Source organism: Lissotriton vulgaris, chromosome 6 (assembly GCF_964263255.1).
Source record: "Lissotriton vulgaris chromosome 6, aLisVul1.2, whole genome shotgun sequence".
Classification (NCBI taxonomy): Eukaryota; Metazoa; Chordata; class Amphibia; order Caudata; family Salamandridae; genus Lissotriton; species Lissotriton vulgaris.
In genome coordinates this window covers 1,126,403,144-1,126,416,916 of record NC_141694.1, presented here as the reverse complement: position 1 = coordinate 1,126,416,916, position 13,773 = coordinate 1,126,403,144, and the positions used below count along the sequence as shown (strand labels likewise).

Sequence of the window (13,773 nt, the reverse complement as noted above, 5' to 3'; positions counted from 1 at the left end):
AATCTAAAAAACAGGCAAAGTTAATCTGTTTTATGCAGTGGATAGTTCCACATATTCTGCAGTGCGTACATAGAGAGAGGATGTGGCCTAACGGCCAGAGCTGCGGACCTAGTCGCTGTGGAACCAGGTTTGAATCTGGGCATGGGCTCAACATCCGGTTGTGGGCAAACCACTTAAATTCCCCGTGCCAACCAAAAATAAATGTGTCCTGTGTAACGTAACTGGTGCTCATTTAATGCGCCGCAATACCTTCGGGTCGAGTTCGTGCTATATAAAACTGCAAAAACTAAGAGTGGTCAATAGCTGTAGTTCGCTAAACCGAGTCCCTTTCGTGAGAAACTACAACTCCCAGAAACCTCTCAACAGCTTCCGGGTCACGTGGTGACACCGAAGAAGTCTGTCCGAGTTACTTGTGAATTGTATAGGCAGCATGGAGCCAGCGAAGAAGTGGCGGAGTCTGCCCAGCGGTCCCAGCTTGAAGCACCTCACCGACCCGAACTATGGGCTGCCAAAGGAAACCCAGCGCGCGGCCCTGCAGGAGCTCACCCGCGCACACATCGATTCCATCAACCAGGCGCTGGGAGAGGGACTGAGCCGCGCGGCGCAGGTGAGAGGGGCATGGGCAGGATGCACGTGTACAGAGCATAATCAGGGAGACAGCATCAGAAGAGCAGATTCAGAAGATCTCACTTGTTCCAAGTGTCGTCGTTGTTGCTTTCCAATTATGTCCACTATAAATGTGGCTTGCAGGATATTTGTACCCCCCCCCCCCTCCCCCTCGTTATCTCAAGAGTTTACTTAATGATTCATGTGTCAATGTCTGGTGCACACTAAGTCTGACCGCCATGTGGCAATACAACATAAATCGTACTTGAAATACTGTCACTGCTTGCTGACTTAAAAGATAAGTTCTCGGAGCTTTAATGGACAAGGCTCAATAATTACTTGACATAACTCAGTAAGGTACGCAATTTTTATTGCATGGCACATAGATTACCATTCAGCTTGTTAACATGTTCTCAGAAGATCTCCCAGGTAGGGGTCCACTGTTAAATGGATTTATTAAAGTTATTGGGTTTTGACTGGTGAGATCTTACTGTATTATTAGTGGCGTAGCCAATGTGTCATGGGCCCTGGTGCGAGGAAGGAAATGCCATCCCACGGCCCCTGTTTGAACCGTGGAATACAGTTACTTGGCCTGTGGGCCCCGGTGACACTGCACTTGTCGCACCAATGGTAGCTACGCCCTTGTATATCATTTGTCTGTGGTTCTTGCTGTCCGTTTGCGTTGGTTACTGCCTGGCATACCAGTAATTACGTTATTGGTCGCAAGCTCTATTGGATGCTGAAATAGGCAACAACTGTTCCCAAGAACTCAATTTGAAAACATATAGTATAATGTCTTTGACATACGTAACGTGACCCTTCCATATGTAATTATTCGCATGTGTTTTTAATAATAATAAAAATTTAATTTATGAAGCGCCTGGTTACTTCTTAATGAAGTGTCCCCACGCTAAGGTTTTGCTCCAGGAACCAGATACACACCAAAAACTGATCACTTACTTTAGGCTAAACCGCCAAGTTCAACATTTTTTTGAAAGGATAATTCTATGACCATAGCACATGGCTTTAAGACACCCTTGTTAGGTCTCACCTAGAGCGTAGCGCGCAAGCGTTGCTCTAGGAGAGGGCAATTGGAATCACTTAAGACTTCCAAGAGCCTTCTCCATGTGGGTGTGTCTCCTCCAATACATCCCATTGGCCTTTGCGTGTGGCTATCAATAATTGAAAGCACGGAAATACCCAAAGACAGGTGCTTGTCCCGCCTCTCCTCAAAACTTGCGCTCCCATGACATAGGGGTCTTGGGCGCGCACAGGGTGCCATCTGTTCTGGATCAGGTTTCGATGGCAGCTGCATTCCGTACAGCGCCCATGCGCACCACTCCTGGGCTTGCTGGACATATATCTTCTATGTGTTTGCCTCGAACTGGACTAGCGCTAGATATGTGCAGTACGTAGGTGCCTTGCACGCCCAGTGCGAGGTAAAACATAGAAGGGTGTACAAATAATATATAACAGATTTACAAAGCTGCATGCAGAGAAATGATAGTCGAGGCAGAAATAGGATAATAGCTGAACGCTCTATATGCAAAGCTCAGACCATGCCACGTTGTTCTTGCGCCAGGCTGTTTAATGCGAAGTGTCACCAGTGCATGAACGCTCAGCGTTAGACGAGCACATACACTCATTATGCAGAGCTTGCTGGTTTTCTTGGGTAGTCGGAGTCAGAAAGTGGAGCTTGTGCGGATGATTCGCTCTGGCTCAGACCGTACCTGCCAACGAATTCAAATGGCAGGTGAGTCCCCATTTCGGGTACATAGAAGGATACTGGTTGTGGGATGACTCGGATATATTGAGAAACTCTGATTACGTCAATTTGCAACTACACTGGCTCGGTTCAAGGGCACGGAAGGAATGTGTGCCATAGAGCTACTGACTTAAAAGAGAATTAACTACAGTACTGCAGCCGCGGTCTGTTCTCCCCTTTGGCTCCACCCCCTCCCGTTTGCAACTGCTACTCCTCAGTCTGCATGTAGTGTGTCAGGGGCAGTTGTACCCAGCCACGACTTGTAACTCATTCTCTAGCCCCGAGCCGCCCGCCAGACACTCGTGAAGTCCACCGACCCACGCCCCCTAACCTAATAATCTGTGATGTTTCTTCCACACAACTGCTGTTGAGCTGTTCTTGGCATTCATCTACAATGGCCAATCGTTATTCATACTGTGTGCCCGTGACTTATTGGGGTCCCTCCTTCTGTTAAGCACGGTGTTTCTTACCATTGCGGCTCATGTGTGATGTCTCCATTGCCACTGCCCCGTGGTCTTACCCTCCCACTCTTCTTGAAAGTTCTCCCCCACCCCACCTGCCAGTCGCTCACATTGTTAGTCTTCGCCCTGGCATTTGAGCTGCAGACTACATCGAAGCCCATACCCTGTAGGCACATTCTGGGTATCTACGCCAAATACCACCCATTCCCCGACAAACTCATGTTTGCTTATCTGTTGCGTCTTTTTTTTGGATGCATTATCTACCGCCTGGTACCTGTAGGGCAATCACCTGCCAGGGGAGATGTGCACACCTTTTCGAGCTGCACTGTTGCCATTGGAGTCGAACTGCAGATAGTTGAGAAAAATAGAGTAGAATGGCGAAGGGTAAAATAAATGTATCTGAGAGAAATTCTAACATTCAATAAGTCCACAACCATTTTAAGTGTCGCCTAAGCTATCGCGTAAGCGCTGCTCTGGCGAGATATTAAGTAAGGGGTTTTTGAAAGTGCTCCTAAAGTCTGCAGGCGGATCGGGTACAGTGCATGTGCGCCGGGCGCGGCACCATTTGTCAGCCTGCAACCTTTGGGAGCACTTTCACGGCCGCTTTGATGTTCTCAGTGAGCAGCACAGCCACTGAAAACATCAAAGCGGCCGCGAAAGTGATTAGTCTTCTCTCATTCCTTTCATAGTTAACGTGCATTGGCTGAAAAATTCAAGCCTTAAACATTAAAACTGTTTGATTTATGGGGGGCAGTATGCATTTAGGTATGTTTTGGCGTGAGTGTTCCCGTAACATTTGAAGGTAACTTAAGCATTTCTGTTATGTGGAGCCCTTCCTTTGAATGTTCTTATGTGGTCAGAACTTTGGGGTTGGTTGGTGGTTGGTGGTACATCATGAAACTCCACTACATACCACTCCACATAATTACACTCTAAACAACACAATCCCACCCAACATAATTACTATCCACATAATTCCACTACATATCATGCAAAATATTTCCAATTCACAAATCCACTCCACAAAACTCCATGCCACACAATTAGACAACTAACTAATCCAACCTACATACTTCCACAACACACCACAAACATATACATAAGTAAAAAACATTGCCATTTCCACTGTTAATAGCTCCAACTCTAACAAATGCGAGCCTGAGCCAGCGCATGCGATACTCTGGCAAGACTTTTAGTTTAGTAAGCTTCAAAAAGCCGACCACAGCTTTTTTTGTGGTCTTGAGCGTGCGGTTACGCGCACAGTTATGCGGGCACCATCTGGCTTTCCTCTCGCTTGCTCTCCAAGCACCTCGCTCCGCCCCTACCCCACCACAGAGCACGTCTCTCGGCCGCGCGTCTTGTTTTCCTTTTCGCACTCTCCAGCCTAATGCTTGTTCTTCTTCTATCACACTCACTGTGTATTTCATCGTTACCTTTCCATCCCGATCCACCTCTGCTCTCACCCACAGGATTCACTCTGCCCCCCTCCCATGGGCATCCGCTTTTAAGCAATGCTTGTTTTACCGGAGCGCTGCGCTATAACTTTTAAATAGGCTCCGTACTCCACTGCACAGATGCCTGCAAGGCGGTCACTGTCTTAAAGAAATTCTGGTCTCATATTTACATGCTTTAATAGCGGCCATGCGTCTCGTTTTGCGCAGCTCACCCAACTTGTTTATTTATTTACATCATGCTTACGGCACCTGTCACTCCGTCTGAGCACACTCGCTGAGAGTAATGGGCATCCGCTTTTAAGCAATGCTTGTTTTACCGGAGCGCCGCACTATAACTTTTAAATAGGCTCCGTACCCCCCTACCGCACAGACTCCCGCAAGGCGGGCGATGTCTTTATTAAATAAATCTGGTCTCATATTTATATGCTTTAATAGCGGCCATGCGTCTCGCTTTGCGCAGCTCACCCAACTTGTTTATTTATTTACATCATGCTAAATAACAGAGGCCACCGGTCTCATTGCACGGGACTCGCCCAACACATTTTTTTATTTGCATGCTAAATAATGGCAGCCACAAGTCTCGCGCGAGGCTCACTTATCTCGTTTTCAAAAATGTTTTATTTACATGCTAAATTATTGCTGCCCGTCTCATTGCGGGTAGCTCACCGAACTTGTTTTACATTTTTTTTATTTACATGCTAAATAATGGCAACGCGCGTCGCATTGCATGTGACTCACCCAACTTGTAACAACTGCACTCTTCCTGGGGAAAACAACTTGCCCCTCTCATATCTGGTTGAAATAGAATCCCCTGCCCTGCAGAAGATCTCTGGGTTACAAAAACTTTCCTTCGCGCTGTCTGTGTGGATTCAAACAACACCTGGGCGTAGAGCCCCCACCTTCCTTGATGTGCTGAAGTACCCGTGCCGCATCTTGCGGCCCTCTCTCCAGCATGGCACACCAGCAGGTGACCAGTTCGCAAAAGGCCCTAATGCTTGAGCTCAAGTCCATGCAGGAGGAGCCAGTCGAAGGTTTCAGCATAACACTGGTGGACGAGTCTGAGCTCTATAACTGGGAGGTGGCGGTCTTTTGGCCCCCCAATACCCTCTACGAGGGCGCTACTTCAAGGTAAGCACCTCTATCCTACTGCGCTGTTGCATGCTCATGTCACCTGGTAGCAGTCACAAACCCCGCCGTACATTGTTTAATTTGTAGGTTACCACTGGCGTAACTGGTGCTAACATGGGGATTACAAACATGGGGATTACACGTCCAAATCTTTATTTAAAGCACAGTAGTATGTACCTTTAAAGATCGCCCTCACTGTCTCGTTAATATTGGCGAATTCCACCGTTAAAAATGTAAAACAAAGCTTCACCTATTTATTGCATAGAGAATTCTTATTGACCTAAATCAGTAGTACTAAGATTTGTTTACTTTTTCATGTGTGATTACTCTCTGGATATAAATTTGCACTGTATCTTTCTTTGACTTCCTAGTAAAACATACTTTATGGTTGAGGGGATGTTTGCCAAATAACTTTCTGCTCCCCAGTTAGATTACAAACATATCTGGAATCGAGCCATTGGTTTAAAAAAGAAAATACACATTAACGCATGTTCACAAACAAACTTCGGATTTTCCACACCATTCTTAAAACAGACAACAAACTCTTGACTCTTTCTCCTTACCTCACCTGTATTGTTCTCATCCACGTCCCCAGTTCCGCAGCTACATTTGGTAGGGTTTTGCTTACATCTGTCCATCAGTGTGTCCTATGATTTTATCGGATAGGTAGTTTGAGCTTCAATATATTTTCACATTTTGAATTGTCTCAAACTCCAGCACCATCATCACTTTCCCAGAAATAGTGAAAACTATTTCTGAAAGAAAATAATTTTAAAGCTTAAGTAATGTTCTCTGACCGAAAAATTATCTTAATAGCAACCACGGTTCCTGCGGTGTGTAGGCCCTCGTCCTGCGATTGAAGTTACTAGTACAGATTTTTTTCTTGCAGGGCGAATACTTCCATAATATGCCTCAAAACAATTAAACTTGTAGAAAGAGTCAACATTGGGTACCAACTATTGCGATTCGAAGCGTCCTTAAACATGCTCCAAAATCCACATTAGAAAGTGATTGTAGAGCTGGACAGTAGTTCAGTCTCTTATGTTTTGTTCTGCTGGTTGGCAATGGCGATTTGTTACATTTTACAGGTTAATTTTGCATTTTAGCACTTTATATTGCATCACATAGGAAAGCAATTTGACCTCTTTTACTTAAGTGGCTCCTATCTAAGCGTTACATGTGAGCGCCGTGCCCCTGCAGGCCTCTGCTATCCAAACGACTGTCTTGTGCTGGCAATGTGGAAAGTTGCTTAGGAGAAGTAAGGTAGGCAGTAACTGCTCCTCTTTTACTGCCAGCATTGCTTCTTGTAAGCAAAGACTATAAGTGCAGGATCTCAAAACACATAAATAAAAGGCATTGTCATATACAATGCCAATAGCTCAAACTCTTGTAAACGCGAGACCTATTGCATTGCAAATGCTTGTTTTTTTTATGATTCTCTGTTACATGTTTGTAGGCAGACCTATTGTTTCCAGTGCACATCATCTACTTGTACAATACTTAAGGTCAGACCCTTGCATTGAATGGATGGCTTTGTCTAACTTGCTTGGTTTCTCTACATTTGTTGGCTTTCCTCAATATTCATTTTTTAGGTGTCGCCTACGCAGCGCTCATGCGTTGCATAGGAGGGCCTTTAGCCATCGCTCTGCTCATTTTTCAAGCACATGCTCGTGCTTGTGGCGGCATCCACCTTGCGAGAGCAAGCAGGGGCGCACCACAATCACGAGTACAGTGCTTGAAAATGACTGGACTACGCACACACGCACGCACCACTCCCGGGCTCACCTCTTGCTTCCCTTCTCTCTCACGCACATTTCTTGTTTTACTTCGATCCCAGGAAACCGCTTTAGGCTAAGGCTAACTTTAATTTCTTCCATCTCGCCACTGCATCCCCTCTGCCTCCATTCCATTTCTGTCAGCCCTTTGTTCTGTTTCATTCCCTTTCATTTACCATCATTACTGGAGCTTCCTTCAAGTATCTCCGCCTCCCCTTCTGCTGCATGTGCATTGTCCACATTACTCCATTCTCCACCTCTGGACTTCACTCCATGCCTCCTGGAAGCTATGTGCCATGCCATCCCACAGAGTTCAAACGTTTCCCCTCCCCTCCCGCCCTCAAATCTATGAAAGGATCCGGTGTCAGTGCTACTTTAAATTCAACAGCTAGGTCAGGGGGCGTCAGAGGTGAGCAAGGAAGCAGGATTCGGCTTTACTCTGGGCTCTTTAGCTTCGGTGGTGAAGGTGAGGAAGCAATGAGAGACAGAGAGCTGCGAATGCAAATGCTTCTAGGAATCGTGTCAAACTCGTGAGGAGGGTCTACAGACTTCGAAATGTTGATCATACATGAAAATGCTTTAGACGGAATGAGCGTGGTGGGAGGGTTACAGCAGGGTTGTGTATTTTTGTTTTGACAGTAGGCCAAATTCATGATCACTTTTGGCCTATGCAGATACTCTGTTGCTAACGTTACACAGAGGATTGCGTTAGAAGGCTTAGTTCTGACTCTGGCTGCCCAGATCCTGACGCGGTAGCACGCATGCTTCCAAGCGCTGTTCTTCCAGTGAGAGTCAGTCTTAATCGCTTTTCTGTATTCCTTCTATGAATTCTGACTAACTGTAGGGGACACGTTTTCACGATTGTACAAGAGAAACTAGCAAGCTAGAATTACGGATTTTTTTAACCGTTTCCGATGCTGATTTTACCACATTTGTTTTTGGTTTTGCAGTTTTCTTTTTTTTTTATTTGAATTATTCTTTCTATATATACCAAATTGTGCTGCTGCTCAGTCATATTACTTGCATCTGTGCATTTCGCGCTAATTACTTTTTACCTTTTGTATGCATTAATCTGCTGCTCTTGAATAATGAAACTCAAGAGTGTGGTGCCAAGAAATGGATCCTATTATTTCAGAAGTTTCATTATCGTTTCAATCTCGCTCCTCTCTTGCTGGTGACAACTATGCGTTTTGGTGCAGACAACAGTGCCCTTTGCACACCAGTGGGGAGAGTGAAAGAGGCATACTCAGTGGTCCCTTTGCGCAAATTTCCAACTCACTGCCAGTATGGGCAGTCGTAGTGGCACTTTTGTGAAACAGGATCGTTTATATGATGAATGATGAGCAGTGTATTCACTCGCATCTATTCCACTAACCTGCGAGTGACAATGGAAGCAATATTGTACTTGGTAATAAATATAAGTAAAATAGCACACCCCGGAGGTTTATGGGAAATGGAGTTCACCAACTAGTACGGCATACTTTTTAGGTCCACTTTTCAGGTGCTCTAGGCTTTCTCCAGAAGGTAGTTGATGATTTTCAGACAGTTTAGTGACACATTAGGTAGTATGATAATGTGCTGCATGGCTAAACACTTATAAGGTCCCAAAGGCGAGACCTATTGGCTATGCCAATGCTTGTTTGTCCTGCCCAGGAGCATTTCTATCTATGTTGTAATACTGAAAATTGTATCCTCACACTGCATACTTTAATCCATTCGTCTCCTACATTACAGTGCACACATTGTATTTATTTATGTGTAGAGCCACTGGAATAATGCTTCACTTTTGTGGTAGTATTCATTATTTTATAATATTTAACCAACGTAATACTCTCTGGGCAAATATTTCACATCATTTGTACCCGTTTAACAACGAGGTACAGGAATAAGCTACTGAATGGTGACCAGTTAACCTTTGCCAAGGGCCTTAAACTGCTTTGGAACACATTGCAGCAATTTTATTAACTTTTGCTCCTTATGAGCTACAAACCGTTTTTAGGTCTCGCCTGTCGATGCGCATCGAGCAAGCGAGACTATTGCGAGTTATCCACTCTATCCACACTGCAAGGAATCGTGGCGATTCCTTGCAGTGCCCGTGACTTTTAAGGTCAATGCGCATGCGCATTGAGCTTATGCGCATGCGCATTGACCTTAAAAGCGCGTGCGCGTGCACGTCCGTCTCCTAACAACACACACACACCCTCTCCCCCGCTCCGCCCCCTCCCGCCGTGTCGCATTTCTCTTTCTCCTCCCCCTCCCCTCTCTTCCTTCCGTCTAACGCCGTGTCGCACCTCTCCCCTCTCCGCCCCCTCCCCGCTCCGCCCCCTCCCCTTCCCTCCGTGTCGCATTTCTCCTCCCCCCTCCCCTCTCTTCCGTCCGTCCGTCTAGTATTTTGATTCCCTAATCTTTCAACTTAATTCTTAAATTTTTTCCTTTATTTAACTCTACTTCTTTGATACTTTCCGCTTTCTAAAAATACCCGTAACTGTTCCCCGATCGGCAACTGTCACCGTAACTGACCCGATCTGAGAGACGTTGCCTAGATACTTCTGTTTACGGCAAAGCGTCCTTAGCCGTACACTAAACAAGCCCAATTTCCTGTAAAGAGACAGGTAGCTTCCTCAACGTAAGCCTAACACGCTCTATTTCCCTTTGATAAAGGACTAACACCTCAGCTCACATCTCCGTCACAGAAATTTCCCGAACCTCAGCGCGCACCGCTTTGAAAAATCATCAATCCAATACACGGTTAGACAGTCTTGATTACGTTATTTTCTAAACACTTTGAAATTGCGATTTTATACTAAGCTAACACCTGAAAACAAATCTATTTTAATCTTCTTTAGAATCTCAGCATTAACATTAAAAAATTTACTCGTAAATTGGGTAAACCCCTTAAAAATAGAAATTATTACAAACCTATTTAATCTCTGAATATACTTACCAAGTCCACTCTTTAAAATTATTAGATAACAATAAAAAAAGAGCCAAACCTTACAAAACAGTTAACTAACAGCTTTATAACAAATATCAATGTACCCTCACCCTCAACCCCTCACTCACCCTCACTCACCCTCACCCTCACTCACCCTCAACCCCTCACCCTCACCCACCCTCAACCCCTCACCCACCCTCAACCCCTCACCCACCCTCAACCCCTCACCCTCACTCACCCTCAACCCCTCACTCACCCTCACTCACCCTCAACCCCTCACTCACCCTCACTTACCCTCAACCCCTCACTCACCCTCACTCACCCTCAACCCCTCACTCACCCTCACTCACCCTCAACCCCTCACTCACTCACCCTCACCCCCTCACTCACCCTCACTCACCCTCACCCTCACTCACCATCAACCCCTCACCCTCACCCACCCTCAACCCCTCACCCACCCTCAACCCCTCACCCTCACTCACCCTCAACCCCTCACTCACCCTCACTCACCCTCAACCCCTCACTCACCCTCACTCACCCTCAACCCCTCACTCACCCTCAACCCCTCACTCACCCTCAACCCCTCACTCACCCTCACTCACCCTCACCCTCAACCCCTCAGCCTCACCCTCACTCACCCTCACCCTCAACCCCTCAGCCTCACCCTCACTCACCCTCACCCTCAACCCCTCAGCCTCACCCTCACTCACCCTCAACCCCTCAGCCTCACCCTCACTCACCCTCAACCCCTCACCCTCACTCACCCTCAACCTCATGCTAAAGATTTACAAAAAAAACCATAAACAATTCTAAAAGCACTAACTCTAATGCTGCGAGACCTATTGCATTTCTAATGCTTGTTAATCTTAATTTTCAGATTATGTAGCAGACAATGGATTATGTGGTAAATGCTGCAAATCGATAGATATGCAAAACAAAGGTACGGCTGCAGAATCACATAATTCCATTGTCATGGACATGAACCTATAAGTGCTCTGTAATCGCAGTGATAGTTTTGCTGTCCGATAACTGGGCCTTTAAGATATGCCCTCTAATGTATGGCTTTACTTTAAGATGCCTGGGGTGGGAAACCTTTCTAACCTAATTGATAGTTATTCTATCTGAGGCCTCATACTGTAAGACATTTGTAACTGGCACATGCTTGAGCCTGTTGGATGTCTGTAAACTAAAAGATCTATCTACTGCTGCAGGGCTTCACCTGTAAGGCATGAGTACCACGTTTCTCATGGCTCTATTTCTTGAGCCTGTAAAAGTCCTTTTACTTTCTGTCTGGAGCCTGGCATTGTAAGACCTGTGGACCTAGGGAAAATATTGGCTGTAAAATGGCTGACCTTGTAAGATATGTGTAAATTAAGGAACAATTCTGCTCTTTAAGCACGAGCATGTCAGATAAGGGTAACCTGTTGTGTAGTTCATGTATCTGATGGTCTCCATATCCTCTGAGATACGTTTAATACTGATGTTTGAGCCTATTGGATCTGCAAAGCACTGTGTAAAGGTCTGCTCTTTTTTACGGTAGTGCCTGGCATATTTCTATATTTAAGGGCAGGGCCACCGGAATTATGCCATTCTGCAGCTGGCATTCTTCGAATAACTCTACATTTGCAGCGTTTGCCCCTTAATTCATCATCTGCGGTATAATCTACAGGTGCTAAATACAAAAATGTTTCTCTTGCAATTGGATACAAAAATTACTAAAAACGTGGACACACATCTTTCCACACAAATGTTATTTGGTCAACTTTCAGTTGTTTACTACTGTATTTGGTTATTAAACTAGTACTAATGAGGTAACATCTTTTACACATAGTACGGCTGTCTGGTGTGTGCAAAGAAACACAAAATAATAAAGCAATGCAAACAGAAAATGTGCTGCATGCATTATGCGGTATAATTTGCCTGTTCCCAAAGCATATTTTAGTTAACCCTTCCACATAATTTGACCCTCCTCTGCTGTATGATTGCAGTGACCCTTTCTAAGCGATTTTTCAGATTTTAGAGACCTGATCCTGTAAAATATGAGTTACTTTTGGTATGCTGAGAATAGACACTTGAATACTTTTACGGCCTGACATAATCCCTTTACCAGTACTTTCTGAAATCACATGGTAAACTTCTCTTCCCAATTTCCATGGTGGGTTGATGCAACCACTGCCACAAAAGAGGCCACTGGGGGTGACCAGTCTGACAGTCGTTAACTGATGCCTTTTGGACCAGCAAGGTATCATCGCTCATTCATACATAGGCAGCCTTCCACCAAGGCTGACCTATAGATTTAAGGCACAGGTGTGCACCTTCTTGTTGCTTCAAACTGTTCCTATAAGTCATTTCTTTTGGTCTTACCTGTGCTTGCTTTCTTTAGCTGTCTCAATACCCACCCAGCTTACCCATCTGCCCCCCCCCCGTTACCCACTCACACCTGATTGCCAAAGCCAGCACTAGCTCTCCCATAGGCGAGACTTATTGGCTTTGCCAATGCTTGTGAAACCTGTGTTCTCCTTGGTTCCTGTGTATCCCTTCTGGACACTGTCTCCATTAGCTCCACTTAACCTCCTTCACTGAAACCCTCTCTCCCACACTCTTCTACAGGCACTTGTCTGATATTGTTATGCATGAGTGCTCCATCTTCCATTAACATGAAACTACTATGCCCATCTTACTCTTTTACATTGTCAGACTTTGCATCCACTTTCCACGCCACCTTCCTCCATTTCCACTTTTCACCATTTTCCAATGCTGGAAAACAACTATCTACCGCCTCAACTTTGAACGCCACTTAAAACATTTTCCAGTCAATTGATGTCCAATCTCACCCAGGGGTGTGGAATTTAATGAAATATGTACTTGTCCACGGGACAAGTAGCTTCATAAATCTACATGTCCTGTGACAAAATGCACTTGTCCCTTTGGTGCCATGTAGTGCGCCGTCAAATAATGGCTGTTACAAAATGCACTTGTCCCTTTGGTGCCATGTAGTGCGCCGTCAAATAATGGCTGCAATATCTTTATAGAAGAGCTCTGATAATAGCCCCTTTGGTTATGTCAGGCTAATACTATAGAAGGATTTGAATTTTGGAGTTTTTCACCAGCTCTTCTCTAATCTTTTCCCATACTGAGAGAGGTCGACAATTTACCCCTGACAATGGCAGAAGTAAAGTTTCTTCCAGGGCTGGGAAAAATGTGTTTGGAGAAAAAGTGAACTTGTAAACACTCAACAGGTTTCCACTGGGGCATATTCATATTTGCTCATGCTAAGATGCAATTTACAAATATTTCCTAGGACTACGGTTTCCGGGCCTACTTAAGGAAATTCATGTGAATTCATGAAAAACGTAAATCTGCATTAATACAAGGACATATATCATGGATGCACTTTTGTGACTTTAACCTGTGAGCCCCTAATTAAATATGAGTTAACCAAGACCTTTTGATTTAATAAAATGCTATCTCTTCCTATCTGTGAGCTGGCTTCATTGTGTGTCACAGCATTCTGCTCTTTTACAAAGTAGTTTTGTTCAGTGCCAGGAATTTCTATAGCAATGTGGCCTTTATGAGACCAAATACTAGCGGTCTAGTAAGAACGTGCTGGCATACAGCACCACGCCTACCTGATAATCCCAAGGTAGAG

The 13,773-nt window shown here is 45.0% G+C and overlaps 1 protein-coding gene across 2 annotated transcripts in view; it reads left to right on the top strand.

The window, feature by feature from the left end:
• The first annotated feature begins 401 nt into the window (after positions 1-401).
• POLR1B (RNA polymerase I subunit B) overlaps positions 402-13,773 on the top strand; it is a 260,946-nt gene continuing 247,574 nt past the window's right edge. Inside the window, exon 1 of one of the 2 annotated variants that reach the window (XM_086927218.1) lies at positions 402-607. In XM_086927218.1, the coding sequence (XP_086783344.1) occupies positions 431-607 (177 nt within the window). In that variant the 5' untranslated portion in view covers positions 402-430. The remainder of the gene's footprint in view (positions 608-13,773) is intronic. The other variant, XM_086927219.1, reaches the window with a different exon arrangement.